This window comes from Rutilus rutilus (assembly GCF_951802725.1).
Source record: "Rutilus rutilus genome assembly, chromosome: 9".
Classification (NCBI taxonomy): Eukaryota; Metazoa; Chordata; class Actinopteri; order Cypriniformes; family Leuciscidae; genus Rutilus; species Rutilus rutilus.
The window spans coordinates 7,928,595-7,946,410 of NC_140223.1; the positions used below are offsets into that span (position 1 = coordinate 7,928,595).

At 44.4% G+C, this 17,816-nt stretch overlaps 1 protein-coding gene across 1 annotated transcript; it reads right to left on the reverse strand.

Moving 5' to 3' along the window:
• Positions 1–978: 978 nt before the first annotated feature.
• Positions 979–16,843, reverse strand: LOC311296741 (putative N-acetylated-alpha-linked acidic dipeptidase). Its single transcript, XM_084418625.1, has 13 exons — positions 16,754–16,843; positions 14,128–14,223; positions 12,172–12,257; positions 11,934–12,053; positions 11,744–11,826; positions 11,211–11,274; positions 10,978–11,045; positions 10,715–10,803; positions 10,516–10,606; positions 10,128–10,392; positions 2,278–2,359; positions 2,001–2,093; positions 979–1,676 (listed from the first exon to the last, which is right to left on the reverse strand). The coding sequence occupies exons 1-13, from the start codon at positions 16,825–16,827 to the stop codon at positions 1,469–1,471; spliced, it is 1,419 nt and encodes a 472-aa protein (XP_084274751.1). The 5' UTR covers positions 16,828–16,843; the 3' UTR covers positions 979–1,468.
• Between the last annotated feature and the right edge of the window lie 973 nt (positions 16,844–17,816).

A 17,816-nucleotide genomic window follows, 5' to 3' on the forward strand; every position in this document is an offset into this window, starting at 1 on the left:
TTATATTTTGAATTTACATTTCAGTTAATTTTGCTGGATGTTTGTTAGTTGTTGATTTTTTTTTATTAGTTTACTTTTTATTTCAGTTTTAGTTTGATATTTTAATACTTCAAGTTAAAACGGCTGAAATACAATAAGTAAAAAAAATGTTTGTAATGTTTATAGTTAATTTTATTAGTTTTATTTTATTTAAAGTAACAAAGTTTTTTAATTTTTTTGTTAACTATTAAAACTATTTGTTCAGATAATTTGATAAACTTGTTCTTTTTACACTTGTATTGAAAAGTTTGAATTTGTTATGATCCTAAAAAACTTTTGTTCTAAAATCTTGCTTAAGTTTGAATAGTGTATTTTAATGTCCATTCTCTAAAAGGGATCTATCTATCTATCTATCTATCTATCTATCTATCTACGGTTTCTATTTCGGCAAAGTTGTGGCTTCAACAACAACAACAACAACATTTACAAAGTATGACAATAAATATCTGGTATTGTTGATGTGTTTTTCTTAATGTTAAAAGCGTCTAATGAGTGTGTGAATATCAGTTTGGGTGACCTTTATAGACACACTGACAGCGACAATGGATAACAGAATGGATAATCAGAAGAACTGATAAGAATGTAAATGTGTCCCTTGAAATGCAACGCGAGTCGCTTTGGATAAAAGCGTCTGACAAATGCATAAATGTAATAATTCACCTCAGATCCTGAAAATGAAACAAACAAGAACTTTGAAACGGTCAACTCTGTGTGATCAAACAAGTCTATTCTATGACAAAGATTCTTTCATTCTGTATGTATTTTCAATAATGTTAAAGTAGTGTAATATTTATGAATTATTTGTCCATTTCTCTTTCAGAGACTCCGCCCCCAAGCTCTTCTGATTGGCTGTGACTCGTGATTGATTTTGGCGCGTTGAACCTTACCGTATCGGGTCTGATTTCACAATGAATTCAAGTTCAGAAACAAGTTCTATTTGCAATTTTTGTAATTTTACATGTGTATGCAAGAATAGTTTTACAAATAAATCTCTCAAATGTCACAATTTATGTAAGATTTACAAGCAACAAAAAACATTGCTTTTACAATTGACAATGTAAGTCAATAGAAATGTTCAACTATGACATTGTACAGTACACTTCATCAAAAATAACACTGTAAAACCTGTAAAATATGTCGGTAGTGATTGCCTATTGGTTCTAGATCAGGGTTGCTGACAGTAACATTACAGTCAACCCTAACTGAATAAGATTGTGTACTAAATTAAATAAATTAATGCCATCCCTGCAAATCTCTTTGGAGGAAAGAAATCTGCTTAATATTGACGATCTATCCGCTCGCTCGCGAGAGACAGATCTGCATGTCATGTCCTTATAGTCGCTGCGTTTGATCAAACATTGACATGTTAACTAACTGTTTTGCCGACATGTTGTAGTCGTGCATCAATAGCATGTTTTGAAAAGCAGATTTAAAGGAAGTCTGTCTCTCCGACGACCGGCTTTAGCGTCCCGGCGGCTGCGTTGACGGTGAAGGCAGAGATGCTGATTTGGCGTTCGACCTCGTCCCAGGCCTTCTGCGGGTTCACCGTGTTCTCGATGTCGAACAAAGCGTCATAAATCCTTGGGAAAGACTCGCCTGCGTATTTATTGTGACTGCTGGGTGCGAAAATTACATGCCTGGAAGAAACAAAAGAGAAAAAGACAAACATGTTGTTTGTGCATGTACCAAAAAACATCTAATCAGACACAGGTAATACTTAAACTGATCCACAAAACACTGTTGAGTGGTTATTACCTTCTTAATGGAAGTACAGGTTATGCTAAATTTGGCATTTGACAGTGCATTGTGGGTAGGAGCGAACTATACCAAGAAAAAGCCATTCTTTAGAGCTCTAATACTAGAAAACGTGTGATTGTTTCTGTTTTTAGACTTAAACCACTAATCCTAAGTGTTAAACTTGAGTTATGAACTTCACAGTGTAATGATAGATTGTGCTTTACCTGTAAAATGGTCTTCCAGGCAAACCCAACGGATCAATGAAAGCTCTCTCTAAATACATCAGCTGATCATTAACCATCCGCACATCCAGGGCACTGAGAGACAGATAAAGATAAGGTAACAGTTGTAATGTGTCATGAGATGTGACACAGGAACACGTCATCATATAACAGGCCATGAGACTCTATAACAGCACTGTGACACAACACCTAACCTGTGCGTAAACTCAAATCTAGCGTTTTAGTGCTGAAGACTGTGCTGTTGTTTTGTCATTCATACTTAGAAGTGTCGAGCTGATCAAGACGCTGATGAAAGTCTCGCGCTGCGACCGTGAAGTTCTCGACCGCTGAGAAGAGAGAGTCTAGAAACACATGATAAAGAAAGAGGTTGACTGTCAGGAAGAAAGATAAATCAAGAGCTTTGCATTTGACATGGAAATAACTGCACGTGGAGAGATGGGATGCATCCAAATTCTTTTACTCATATCTATGGCACACTTTTTTTAACGTGCTACACTCTTAAAAAATAAAGGTTATAAAAGGGTGTTTTTGCAGCAATGGCACAGAAGAACCAGTTTTGGTTCTTCAAAGAAATTTTCAGTGATCACTTCTTAAAGTGGACCTATTATGTCCTTTTTCAAAGTCATGGTTTGGTTTCTGGCTCTACTAGAACAGTAGCCTAGAAATCTAGACGCACCCTAGCGGCAGCAAAATGTATTTTGCAGCCAGGGTAGTCTAGCAACTGTCCGTTGACTTTCGAGCTGGAAAAACCTAAATTAGGTCAGGCCAATCACATCGTGTATAGAGTAGGCGGGGCGGGCTTAACATAATGACGACAGAGTTGTGACGGTTCCGTGTGAATTCCCTGCTACTTGAAAACAAAGAATGGCTGCTGCTGCTGGCGAACAGTTTTTCGAATCGGCTTTGGCCGCGACTCTGGAGGACTTGGAGTTAAGCTTTAACTTAACTTCTACTAGAACAGGGTTTCATACTTGAATGTTCAAAAACACATTATTTCCCCATATTCTCCATTGTTGCAGCTCCTCTCTTCCCAGTCTGTCAGTAACGCTCTGTTTAGTTCCTGTCTCTATGAAGCCCCTCCTTCTGAAAAGCACACTGTGCTCTGATTGGTCAGCTGGATCAGTGTGTTGAGATTGGTCAAGCACTTTTCGAAATGTCCCGCCCCTTACCATAACCGCCAATTTCAACACTACTAACTAACTCAATCAGGCCCCGCCCCTTTATTCTGCGTACTAATTATTTAAATGAAGAATATTGTGATATGCTCATTCCCAGAAGAAACGTCTCGGTTACGTATGTAACCCTCGTTCCCTGAGTAGGGAACGGAGACGTTACGTCGGATGACGACGAATGGGGTTTCGCTTAGAAATCCTATCATCTTCGAGTATTAAAACACGAGCCAATGGCAAGGAAATGCCATGGGTCTGCGGAATTTGCATAGCGTAACTCCGCCCCACCCTGGGGGTATAAAGGAAGTCGCGAGCAACATGCAGATATGTCTTCGCTGAGGAGCCGAGACTGAACTCAGGCGTTCCAGCGGTACAGCGGAAGTGGCAGGGAGACGTAACGTCTCCGTTCCCTACTCAGGGAACGAGGGTTACATACGTAACCGAGACGTTCCCTTTCGTTGTCACTCCGAGTTACGTCGGATGACGACGAATGGGGTTCCCGTATAATCACGCCACCTCTCGACTGTCTTCCAGTGCCCTGCGTAAGTCTGAGCTCCCTGTCGTGAGACTGGCACGGACGAAGGACTCCTACTTAACACAGGAATACCAAGGTACACTGGGAAGCATATCTCAGTGGAAATATGCAATCATGCCCAACCCGAAGGGGGGGACTTGGAAAACACATATGACCCCGAAGGGCTGCATACGGAGTCACTGGGGTGTCCAGCCGCAGGTGGAATATTTCAACCCCAGGGGTGGCAAGGTGGCTTGCCAAGGGAAAGACACATGCTCAAGAGGCTTACAGTGGAATACACATGTGGGGGTCGCCCGGAGGGGGAACCATGCACATGGAGGCACCTAGCCAAGCGCGAAAGCTGCCGGTGGCATAACTCTGGCGTTGACGTCAACAGTGCTGGAGGAGACTCAGGGCTTATGAGGCTCACCTGAGGAAATATCGCACGTATCCCGTCCGTGGAGAGGAATGGCGAGCAAGCGAAGACACCTGAGCAGAATCTAGCACCGGCTAGTTGAAGCGAGTACATGAGAAGAAACTGGCTCAACTCGGAGATTGTAGAATCTCGCGAAAGTATTAGGTGTCGCCCAGCCTGCAGCTCTGCAGATGTCTGTTAGCGAGGCGCCATGCGCTAGAACCCAAGAGGATGCCACACTCCGGGTGGAGTGGGCCGTCACACCAAGGGGGCACGGTCGACCTTGCTGCTGGTAAGCCAAAGCAATGGCGTCCACTATCCAGTGAGACAACCTTTGCTTCGAGAGAGCCTTTCCCTTCAGCTTCCCACCATGACAGACAAAGAGCTGGTCTGAGGTCCTGAAACACTGCGTTCTGTCTACGTAAGCACGGAGGGCGCGTACTGGACAGAGCAGTGCCAAGGCTGGGTCTGCCTCCTCCAAGGGCAGCGCTTGCAGGTTCACCACCTGGTCTCGAAAGGGTGTGGTGGGAACCTTGGGCACATATCCAGGCCGGGGTCTCAGGATCACGTGAGAGATAGCCGGCCCGAATTCCAGGCACGCTTCGTCAACCGAGAATGCCTGCAGGTCCCCTACCCTCTTGATGGAGGCCAATGCAACCAGGAGCGCTGTCTTCATAGACAGGAACTTAAGCTCCACTGATTGCAGAGGCTCAAAGGGAGCACTCTGCAGGGCAGTTAGAACCACTGAGAGGTCCCAAGAGGGAACGAGAGGAGAGCGAGGAGGATTTAGTCTCCTCGCTCCTCTCAGGAACCTGATGATCAGGTCGTGCTTCCCCAGAGACTTACCTTCAACTGCATCGTGATGTGCGGCAATAGCGGCAACATACACTTTCAGGGTGGAGGGAGACAGCCTTCGCTCCAACCCTTCTTGCAGGAAGGAAAGCACAACACTGATCGGGCATTTCGTGGGTTCTTGCTGTTTAGAAGAACACCAGTTGACGAAGAGGTTCCACTTCAACGCATAGGCATGTCTCGTGGACGATGCTCTAGCGGAAGTGATGGTAGCCACCACCGCTGGTGGTAGGGTACTCAAACCTACCTCCTCCCGTCCAGGAGCCACACGTGGAGGTTCCAAAGATCGGGACGAGGGTGCCAAAGGGTGCCCCGTCCCTGAGAAAGCAGGTCCTTCCTCAGAGGAATTGGCCAGGGAGGTGCTGTCGCGAGGAGAACTAGTTCTGGGAACCAGGTGCGGTTGTGCCAATACGGGGCAACCAATATTACCTGCTCCTCGTCCTCCCTGATCTTGCGCAAAGTCTGCGCAAGGAGGCTCACTGGGGGAAACGCATACTTGCGTAGGCCCCGCGGCCAGCTGTGCGCCAGTGCATCCGTGCCGAGCGTGCCCTCGGACAGGGAATAAAACAGGTCGCAGTGGGACGAGTCGTGGGAGGCAAACAGATCTACCTGTGCGTCTCCGAACTGATCCCAAATCAGCTGGACCGACTGGGGATGGAGTCGCCATTCTCCAGCGAGAGGCCGAACTCGAGACAGCTCGTCGGCCGCCTGGTTCAGGTGTCCCGGGATATAAATGGCTCGAAGCGACCTCAGATGCTTCTGACTCCATATAAGGAGGTGGCGGGCGAGTTGCGACATACGGCGGGAGCGTAGACCACCTTGATGGTTGATGTACGCTACTGTGGCGGTATTGTCTGATCGGACTAGTACGTGTTGACCCTTGAGCAACGCTCGGAAGCGGTGCAGGGCAAGGCGTACGGCCAGCAACTCGAGGCAATTGACATGCAAAAGGCGCTGAGGACCTGACCAGGAACCTGCAGCAGCATGTCCATTGCACATGGCACCCCAGCCCGTGGTGGAGGCATCTGTGGAGACAACAACATGCCTGGAAGCTCGTTCTAAGGGCACTCTAGCCCGTAGAAAATTGAGGTTCGACCACGGGGTGAAGGTCTGACGGCAGGTCGGAGTCACTGGGACTCGGAGCGTGCCGTGTTGCCATGCCCACCTCGGGACTCGATCGTGAAGCCAAAGCTGAAGCGGTCTCATATGAAGCAATCCGAGCGGCGTTACTGCGGCTGCGGATGCCATATGCCCCAGGAGCCTCTGAAATAGTTTCAGTGGAACCGCATTCTTGCCCTTGAATTGGCGAAGACAAGTCAGCAGTGACTACGCGCGCTCGCTTGTAAGCTGCGCGCACATGGCGACCGAGTCGATCTCCATACCGAGAAAAGAGATCCTCTGCACGGGGCAGAGTTTGCTCTTCTCCCAGTTGACCCGAAGGCCCAGACGAGCTAGGTGCCGGAGCACAAGGTCCCTGTGTTCGCAAACCTGGTCTCGAGAGTGAGCTAGGATCAGCCAGTCGTCGAGATAGTTCAGGATGCGAACCCCGTGTTCGCGTAGGGGAACAAGGGCTGCCTCGACAACCTTCGTGAAGACGCGAGGAGACAGGGCTAACCCGAAAGGGAGAACCGCGTACTGTATGCCTGTCCCTCGAAAGCAAACCGTAGAAACGGTCTGTGTCGAGGAAAAATGGAGACATGGGAGTAGGCGTCCTTCAGGTCGATCGCTGCAAACCAATCCTGCGGCCGCACGCATTCGAAAATGCGTTTGGCCGTGAGCATCTTGAACGGCGTCCTCTTTTTTGAAGGGAGCGGTTCAAGACGCGCAGGTCCAGGATTGGTCGTAACCCACCGGATTCTTCGGTACAATAAAGTAGGGGCTGTAAACCCAGACTTCATTTCGGCTGGAGGGACAGTCTCGATCGCACCCTTCGCCAGTAGGGTAGCGACCTCCGCTCTCATGACAGGGGATTGCCACCGGCCATAGTGAGCGGATTCCCCTGAGGCGGGGAGGAGACCACGCGAACTGAATCACGTAGCCGAGCCTGATGGTTCTCCGACCCGGCGGGACAGTCCGGAAAGCTCTAGCCAGGCCTCCAGAAACTGCGCCAGCGGGGTTATTCGAACCACAGACGTACTGTCGGGGGTGCAGCGAGGCGGAATGACCGGCCCAGGCGTGGGTGGCATAGCGGCCCGGTGCGGGGGCACGGCCATAAACCGCGTCCTGCCAGAGGAGGCCAGGGGAGGACCAGCGTCCCACGGGGGCGTGCTCTGGCAGGGGTCTGGCGACAGAGGTGGATGAGAGGAGCGTGGCCCGTGGGCGGCGCGTGCTGTCATCCACAGCCTCTTGGGGCTCAGAGAAAGAGCATTAGTTCTTTTGTAGAGATCTTCACCCAGCCCTCAAGCGGGGGAAGGAGTGGTCCTGCTACCAGCTCCTGAAGAACTGAGCCCTAACTCCAAGCTGCCTGTCTCAGGTTTGTGCTGCTCAGCCAGGTGTTAGCCGGCTAAGGGGCAGAGACAGGCGGTGCCAGCCTCCAGCGACCCCCTTGTGCTCAGGCCAGTGAAGGCCCCGCAAGGAGGCGGCGTCGGTGGGAAGCAGACTAAGCAGACCACACCGACGGATGACCGTCAGTGCAGAAGCCTCAGTCTGCTTGTGGATTGATCGAAGACTGTTGGGCGCAGTCCTCAACCACCCCGCCGACCAGGCTGCCCGCCTCAAGGTGCTGCTTAGGCTGGTGTGGCAGTCTAAGGGGCGGAGACGGGCAGCGCCGCCCTCCTGCGGCTTCCTCCTGCTCAGGTCCGTTTGCAGGCCAGAGGGGAGCAGCCGCATGGAGGGGGGCTTGGCGGGAAGCAGACTGAGGAGGCCGCACGGATGGATGACCATCGGTGCCGGACCCGAGTCTGCTTCAGGTGGTCGAAGCCACACCGCCAAAGAGCTCAGCCTGGGACATGGGGGAGCTGAGAAAATGAATTCTCAGACCCTGCCACATCAACCTGGCTAAGCCCATGTCTGGACCACATAGTGGACATCACCTGACCCAGGATCACGCAGGTACCGATGTCGCCCGAGAGCGAGGTCAGTAGTGTGCGTGGCGGAACAACCAGGCCGGGCATGGGAGGCATAGCGTCCCAGCGTAGGGGCGTGGTTAGAATTTCCGCGTTCTGCCAGGGTTGGCCAGGGAAGGACTAGCGTTCCACTGCGGCCGGTTCGACAGAACTCCCGGGACAGCACTGCATCGAAGGCGCAGGCGACACACAGCACTGCATGACCGTGCCACTGTAGTGACAGGGAACATACAGACCATGATCGCCGTGCGATCGAAAGCAGCGAAGGCGGAGGACACCCGCGGGCCGCGAAAGTCACGTGGAGTCTCGCGCAGCGCAGGCGTCCTGATGCACGTCCGGGAGAAGCTTACAGCGCTCGGGGGGAGGGCGGGGCCACTCCAGCCGATGCTTTCAGCTGCCCGGGAAAGCATGGCTGACAGCTCTGGATCGGTCCCGGCAACGATGGCACTCCCGTGGGAGGCAACGCAGTCGAAACTTCATTTCCAGAGGAATCAAGCCCGCCTTGTGATGCTGTGAGTGCATGGTCTGCGATGTGGAGGGGGGTGTGGCCCGAGGAATTGAATCGTCGGTTGTTGTGCCACACCAAACCCTCAGATCACCCTGGCCACCAGCCAAAGTATCCCTTCTCGAGGAAGAGATAAATTGGGGTGTGGCAGAGGGGACTCTACTCACATGGAGATCATTGAGTCTTGATCTATAAACATCGCGATGGTCATGTCCCCGCAATGAAAACATGACTCATCAACGAGCGCTGCCAAGCGTGATAAAGCCCAACACGCAAAACAGCGCTCGCGACCGTTAGGCAGATGACTGACGCACACACATCCAGAAAATACACGGGCGAACCGTCTTGAAAAAGACGTGCCGCGTGCAGCTCTTTTTAGAGAGTGGAAAAGCTCAGCAGAGTGCTGAAGCACCCAGGGAGAAACACACTCACTGTCGGCAGATTACTGCACAAACCAGCAGCAGGAAATGCGATCTCGCTGGAAGCGCCGTCACACCAACACACTGAAGAGCCGCTCGTCTCGAAGAGATTTGAGATGACACTCAAAAGGCTTGTGGAGTGAAGTACTGAACTTGGCTCCGAAGCGAAAACATATCTGCATGTTGCTCGCGACTTCCTTTATACCCCCAGGGTGGGGCGGAGTTACGCTATGCAAATTCCGCAGACCCATGGCATTTCCTTGCCATTGGCTCGTGTTTTAATACTCGAAGATGATAGGATTTCTAAGCGAAACCCCATTCGTCGTCATCCGACGTAACTCGGAGTGACAACGAAAGGGAACTCAAGACTACAATGGAGGCGTTTCAGGGAGTTCAGAAACAGTGACACTGATATAGAGAATAACTCCTGCTGGAGGGACTTTTTCATTACAGCAACAGCAACATTACACACTAAAGAAAGATGAACATGGGGAAAAAGGCATGATAGTTTGAATAACATTTTAATCATCTAAAGAAATGTTTTCCACTATAAAGAATCTTTTGTGTAATGGAAAGATTACATGGATGTTAAAGGTGCTTCATGGAACTTAATGGCAATAAAGAGCCTTTATTTTTCAGAAGCCGTGTTTCCACCGCAGGAACTAGAGACTTTGGGTGGTAATTGGTGTGTTTCGACTGCAGGAACCAGGGTCTATTTAAAGTTCAGGTTAAATATTTCCCCCTCAGAAAGTCCCTGCTGGCGAGGTAGTACTTTTACAAAGTTCAGGAACTTTAGGGGGTGGGACTTGGGCACTGAACATGCGTTTTGGTTGAGTTCATGCCACATTTTGATTGGTTGACTCCATACACCATTTTATTTCAACCACCATTTTCCATGCAGTAACTCACATCAACATGTTTGGTATTCACATCCACAATGTAGTTTAAAAAATATGACAGATGGGCCGACGACGAGGTTCAGGCTTTATTAAGCTAATTTGCCTAATCTTCACGGTACTTTAGACCGTGGTGGAAACGCAGACAACAACAGGTCCGGGGAAAAAACGTTCCTGGGACAAATTGTTCCGGGTAATTTCGGTGGAAACGCGGCTAGAGTGCATGATTTGAACATACTAATCTTGCATATTAAATGATGGATAGTTTGCGTACCGAATGAGATGCCGAACTGCTGCATGGCGGCGGGATGCTTCAGTGCTAGCTGGTGAATGCTGTTAGCGTATTTGCTGAGAGACGAGGCGTATTCTGTACAGTCCAGAGGTAAGATCAGAGAATCAGCCAAACTGAAGATCAGTCCACCTCGAACACGGGCCACCGCCTCCAGCCGGCGGAAACTCGGGTCGTAGAAGCGCTCCACGATCTCATAGGTCTCGTACACGCTGTAGTAAACTGGGTAACTGCTGTAGCGCTCGCTTTTCTGGGGGAAATGGTGGTACAAAACTATTTAAATGGCAATGCTGCAAATTTAAAATCTATTTTGCGTAGATGTAAACACTGACAGGACTTAAATAAATACAGTGTTGCACACAAACACACTCACTCGGTTTTTGGTGTATCTCGCCCTTCCAGACGCAATCCCTAATCTGATGAAATACGCTTCAAAATCACTACCAGAGCCCAATTTACTGATCCTGCAGGGAGAACACACACATTTGAGATGCATGTCATGAATCTATAATCAATCAGATGGTCTTATAGATGATTATGATCATCATGTTCCTGAAGCTGCACATCAGTACCATGGTGCATCTCTGTCTGTGGAGTTGTCTCGTTTGTGCCAGCTCTCGTACAGACTCATGCCCTCCTCTCCTTCCTCTGGACTCAAAACCTTCAGAAACATCACTAATTTACACTTTATCACATTTATTAACATCACTTGCACTTATGTAGTTGTTTTACTATGTTGATAGTGAAACAGAACGATAGAACAATTGATAGATAAACAGTAAAACAGACAGACAGAAAGATAGATATTATTGAACTTTTCTAAACTGAATCTCACCTTCTTTGTGATGTCATAAACAAGAGTGTGTAGGGAGGGGGTGCAGTCGACCCTCAGTGTGTACATACCTGCGTACACACACACACACACACACACACACACACACACACACACAAACACACACACACACACACACACACCCACTCCATTATGAGTGTATTTCTGATCGACAGACTGTAAAAGCAGTAAATGCAATGTGTGTGTGTGTGTGTGTGTGTGTGTGTGTCACTAACCCTCGATAGCAGAGTCTGCGTTGATGTAGGCCACGGCTCTCTCCTGCAGGACTCTGGCTTTATCCTGCAAACACAGAAGAACATGCAGCTTTCAGCAAACTGAGATACATGCAGTCGTTTCATTCATTCATTCAATGATTCATTGTATTTTTTATTTTTATTTTTTTTATTCAACTCTTCATTCATTTATTCATTTGTACATTCATTCAGTGGTTCATTCACCTTATCTGTCATTTGTTCATTTAATCAAGCATTCATTCATGTGTTCATTGATTCTGTAGTTCATTCATTCAATTGTTATTCATGCATTTTTAGTTAATTAATGCATTTTTTTTGTTCATTCATTTTTGCAATTTTTTCATATATTCAATGATTCATTCAGGCATTTTCTCATTAAATCAATCAATCAAATCAATCATTCATTCATTTATTTCATCATTAGTTACATTTTTCCATGCATTCAATCAATCAAAATACACTGATTCATGTATTTAGTCACTCATTTGTTCCTTCTTTCATTCATTTGCTCGTACCTCTGCCCATTCTGTGGATCCCAGCAGACCAAACTCTTCTGCATCCCAACTGGCAAAGATCAGCGTTCTCCTCGGCCTCCAACCTGACACACACAGACACACAAACACATGGTCATCACCAAAGAAACTGAGAACACAATAAGTGTCCTGTTTAAACGGGCATTAAACTAGACGGTGAGATGACACACACCTCTTTTCATGAGTTTTCCAGCCGCTCTGACGTTCTCGTGCACCACAGCAGCTCCTGACACGGGATCAATCCCTCCGAAAACCCAAGCGTCACGATGGCCGCCCAGAATCACGTACCTGTCTGAACACACACAACCAAACTCAACGAGAGAGTATAAAATAAAGCTACGCAAACTCTCAAACAGAGTAGCTCAACTCTGAAAAATGACCCCCAAAATAAACTAGAAATGTAATGTCACCTGGCTCCACGGCTCCTCGGATCCAGCCAATCACGTTGTAGATACGGGTCACCTGATTGTTGGTGTGGATGTTCATACGTACTTTACTAAAATATCACAAAGACAAAAAAACAATGCTTTATTCAATAAAAATGGTAAATAAGCAGTTAAGAAAGCTTCAGTAGTTTACATGAGACTGAATGTGTTCCTGTACTCTTTCCCAGGTAAAGGCCTGTTCACACCAAGGACGTCAACTAACGATAACGTCTAGAGCTGCATGATATATCGTTTTAGCATCGATATCACAGATAGTCACACTGCAGGATGTGCAATGTCAAGTATAGGGATTGTAAAGACCAGGAACCACGGTTCAAAACACACGCGATTCTCGGATCAGACTTGATCCTCACTGTCAGCCATGTCACACTGTAAGATCTCAGCTGACTTTAATGTCAGACTCTACAGCAGTCAAGACTCGTTAAAAACGATCAATCCGTGACACGTTCAATGATTGTGAGCAGCATTTACGTGCGGGATAGGAATGTTGACTAGCAAACGATTTTAAACCATTCTAGCGCTAGAAAATGTGAAAGAAAACTGGAATTGTTTTCTGTATTTAAGTAATTTCATGAAATGTTTTATATGGTTCTTGCAGAAGCTCAAACGTGATGCGTAACATGAGATTGAATCTCATTGGTTCTCGCCGTCAAGCGAACATGCTTGAGCTTCTGTTTACCACAACTGATGTGTGAGTTGATGAATGTTTATATGAATAAAATACTAAATTCAATCTGTTCATCATATAAAGTTACTAAGTTGCTTCAGACAATTTGGAGTAAACCGTCAATTCCTGTGGATTAGTTTTACGATCTCTTTATGAACTTTTTTGAAGCGTCAGAATGGTAGCTGTCAATGGAGGGACAGAAAGCTCTCAGACTTCATCAAAAAGATCTTCATTTGTGGTCTGAAGATGAACGAAAGACTTGTGGGTTTGAAATGACATGAGGGTGAGTAATTAATGTCAATTTAAATTTTTTCGGTGATCTAAAACTTTAAGGCCCTTAAACGCAGTGTAAGTCACTTTGGATAAAAGCATCCACAAAATGCATAAATAGAAATGCATGCTTCATTATGCTATTTATAGCCTGCTGACTCTCTCTCTCTCTCTCTGTGTGTGTGTGTGTGTGTGTGTGTGTGTGTGTGTGTGTGTGTGTGTGTGTGTGTGTGTGTGTGTGTGTGTGTGTGTGTGTGTGTGTGTGTGTGAGTGTGTGAAATGGGCTCGCCAAACACAAGGCCATTGTGTAAACTGGCGGACCTCCAGAATTCACTACTGAAAAACAACAGAGCCACAGAAGTGTGTGTGAATCTTTCTGTGTGTGTGTGTTGTGAGAAGCAAACGTGTGGCCTCTGCCCCTTCATGAGATCGCCGAGCGCACAAACCTCTCTGTACTGCTGACATCATGCATTCAAATCAGTTAACGATTACCAGGGGTGTGTGAATATGTGTGTGTAAGCTGATTAAGATTGTGTAAAGTTTAAGTCTCACTTCAGAACAGCAGGATCAGAGGTTGTGCGGTTAAAAGTCGGGGATTTAATGGTTGAGGTTTTGACTTTGGTTCAGAATAGTAACTGTCTGACTGACTGAACATAATCACAGTTTACTTCTTTAATTAAAAAACTTTTTACGATGCAAACAAGTCATTCCCTACATTATTTTCATAATAAATTAAATCTTAAAGCAAGACACCACAGGTGAAATGATTTGAACTAATATATATCAGCGCTGTCCATTAATCACAGTACATTAAGACTTGTATTGCACATTTCTGAAATGTTATGCTTAAATATGGAAATGGGCATTATGTAATTAAATATGCACTATTGTAATACATTTTCAGCACAGAAATCTGAACACTGGATAAAACCTGGTTCATATTAGAGTTTCATTGTGGATTTACAGGAAGGAGAGTCTCGTACTTCTGCTGAAATCCGTCCATGAATCCCGGTCCAAGTCGATACGAGATGTTAAGTGAACCCTTCCAGTTATCCGGAGGAAGAGGCCCGCCCATATGCCTACAGGAAGTGACATCATATAATTACTCGTTTCAGGTGAGGTAAAGAAACAAACTGTAAATGATATTGTAAATTTAAATCAATGAAACAAATGTGATCAACTTAGGATAAAAAAGAAAGAAAAACTGATTCCCTATTCAATTTGACTATTAAATAATATTAATTATTATTATATGATTAAATATTATTATTATTCAAAAATAAGATTAATTTAGTTTTATTGTTATTTAGGTTATAAAAATGAAACAAATCAATAAAAGAAATACACTACTAAGGCAATAAAACTATTGTAGGGTAAAATAAAAATAAGTATTTTATATTTTAATTATTATATTAAAATATTATATTATTAAATCAGTGAAACAAGAATGTGATCAGCTTTAAACTGTTTCCCCCATTTATTATGACTATTGTGATGGATTTTTAATAAATAAAATAGTAAACTGTATATCAAACTAATCATAATTCTAACATTCGACCACTCAAACAAAATGTACTCGTTACACACAAGAGTTTGTGTCGAAACCAGTGGAAAATTCTGAGATGCTGACTAGACAATATCAAAAATATAACAGTCTAGAATAATCTCATGACATATTGAGTCATCAACTGAACTTCTAACCTTTAATGATTTGAGATGTAAGTTGCTTCTACCCAGTAACAGAAGGGTTTGTCTATGAAGAACCAATCAAATTGTAGGGAAATTATGTAAAGTATCATGTCATTTTAGGCCATGCTCCTATTCTATAAAAACTGTTGTATTCATTTTTGCTGGTGGGATTCTCTCTGAGATCCTCCGGCCGTGATTAAAGCATATTCAAAGGCATTGTCTGGAGTCTGTCTAGTTAATGCTGCGCAGCAAGTGTGTTAGGGAAGCTTACTAGACACTTTGATAGTGTTATCCGACTCAAAGCCAGTTGTTGACTGTAGACGCAGAGCTAGAGTATAAAGATTATTAAGTGTCGACTGTAGACGCAGTGCTAGAGTATAAAGATTATTAAGTGTCGACTGTAGACGCAGAGCTAGAGTATAAAGATTAAGTGTCGACTGTAGACGCAGAGCTAGAGTATAAAGATTATTAAGTGTTGACTGTAGACGCAGAGCTAGAGTATAAAGATTAAGTGTCGACTGTAGACGCAGGGCTAGAGTATAAAGTTTATTAAGTGTCGACTGTAGACGCAGAGCTAGAGTATAAAGATTATTAAGTGTCGACTGTAGACGCAGAGCTAGAGTATAAAGATTATTAAGTGTCGACTGTAGACGCAGGGCTAGAGTATAAAGATTAAGTGTCGACTGTAGACGCAGAGCTAGAGTATAAAGATTATTAAGTGTCGACTGTAGACGCAGGGCTAGAGTATAAAGATTAAGTGTCGACTGTAGACGCAGAGCTAGAGTATAAAGATTATTAAGTGTCGACTGTAGACGCAGGGCTAGAGTATAAAGATTAAGTGTCGACTGTAGACGCAGAGCTAGAGTATAAAGATTATTAAGTGTCGACTGTAGACGCAGGGCTAGAGTATAAAGATTAAGTGTCGACTGTAGACGCAGAGCTAGAGTATAAAGATTATTAAGTGTTGACTGTAGACGCAGAGCTAGAGTATAAAGATTAAGTGTCGACTGTAGACGCAGAGCTAGAGTATAAAGATTATTAAGTGTCGACTGTAGACGCAGGGCTAGAGTATAAAGTTTATTAAGTGTCGACTGTAGACGCAGAGCTAGAGTATAAAGATTATTAAGTGTCGACTGTAGACGCAGAGCTAGAGTATAAAGATTAAGTGTCGACTGTAGACGCAGAGCTAGAGTATAAAGATTAAGTGTCGACTGTAGACGCAGAGCTAGAGTATAAAGATTAAGTGTCGACTGTAGACGCAGAGCTAGAGTATAAAGATTATTAAGTGTTGACTGTAGACGCAGAGCTAGAGTATAAAGATTATTAAGTGTCGACTGTAGACGCAGAGCTAGAGTATAAAGATTATTAAGTGTCGACTGTAGACGCAGAGCTAGAGTATAAAGATTATTAAGTGTCGACTGTAAACGCAGAGCTAGAGTATAAAGATTATTGGGTTTCGACTGGAGACGCCCCAGATAAATGTATTATTAAGTGTCGACTGTAGACGCTTGGGTTTCGATTGGAGACGCCCCAGGTAATTACTGTAGGAGTCGGGTGCGTAAGAAGAAAAATCTACCACACTATCAAATAATAATAATAATTATTATTCTTAAATATTATTATTACAATTATTTAAAAATATATATTATTTAAATTAAGTAAAATGAAACAAATTGATAAAGAAATATATTACTATTAGAATGATACTATTGTACTCTTGTATTAAAAATTAAGTAAATGAATAAAGTAAACGTGTGTTATAAATATTAAATCATATTTAAATATCATATTATTCTATCAATAAAACAAGCATGTGATCAGCTTAGTACTATTGTACTGTTAAATGAAAAAGAGTATTTTAAATAATAATAAAAAATTATTTGTATGCCATCAAGTTGTTTTTAGCAGTGTCCGACTCACTGCAGCAGGAGAACTGCATCATCATATCCAATGGGATGCACTGGAATCCCGGGAAGCCCCACTGCGTCCTCCATGCTGGACCAGTAGGTGTATTCTACAAGACATTTAAAGTCACCGTGAAATCAAAATTGACAATTCTTGTCTCTTTATGGAATTCTGCAGTATTTATTAAAAAATGCATATAAATCCGTGCACATCATTATTCTTTTGTAGTAACACTTTACAATAAGGTTCATTTATTAAACATTAATTAATGTATTAACTAACATAAACTAACCATGAACAATTCATTTGTTACCGTATTAGTTCATCTTTGTTAACGTTAGTTAATAAAAATACAGCTGTTCATTGTTTGTTCATGTTAGTTCACAGTGCAACTAATGATAAAGGAGAACTCCGGTCAATTTTAACATTGAGCTCATTTTTTTGTACATTTGGAGTGCTGTCAATACAGAGAACAACGACAAAAATCGGTGTTGCCTACACCGTGTTATCCTCTTTTTAAAATTTGCACCCTGTTGACTTCAATGGGGCAAGTTTTAAACCTGCTTTTAGCCTCTTAACATCCTTGATGTGTCATTACAAGTGCACAGGTCATGTGAGTGAATCCTTCAGAGTGAACACGGGTGAATCTGACTGCAGTAGATGTGAAAGATATGAATAAAAATTATGTTTATTCAGCCAGCGCACATACCTGTATTTTCTTCCTGTTTCGGTCGAAGTCCACAGTAGTCGATTGTCGAGTTCACGCGTGTGATAACCTATGCATGTTAATGCATACATTAAATGTTTAAATTCTCTGATATTTCATGGTTGTGGGACCCTTGAACATTTCTTCAAGACTGTGTTTATCTGTAAAAGGTGTTTAAACACCTGCACTTAAATAAAGATCTATGGGTCTCAGTAGTCACACCTGTCCTAAATCCAGACATTCAAGACCTGAGGAATGCAGCACAGGAGATCTGGACAGGTGAGACCAACGGGTATCAAACAACTTAATTTGATTTTGACCATAAGCAACGAAAAATTTAAAAAACATATGAGTTGTTATTTCTAAAGAACC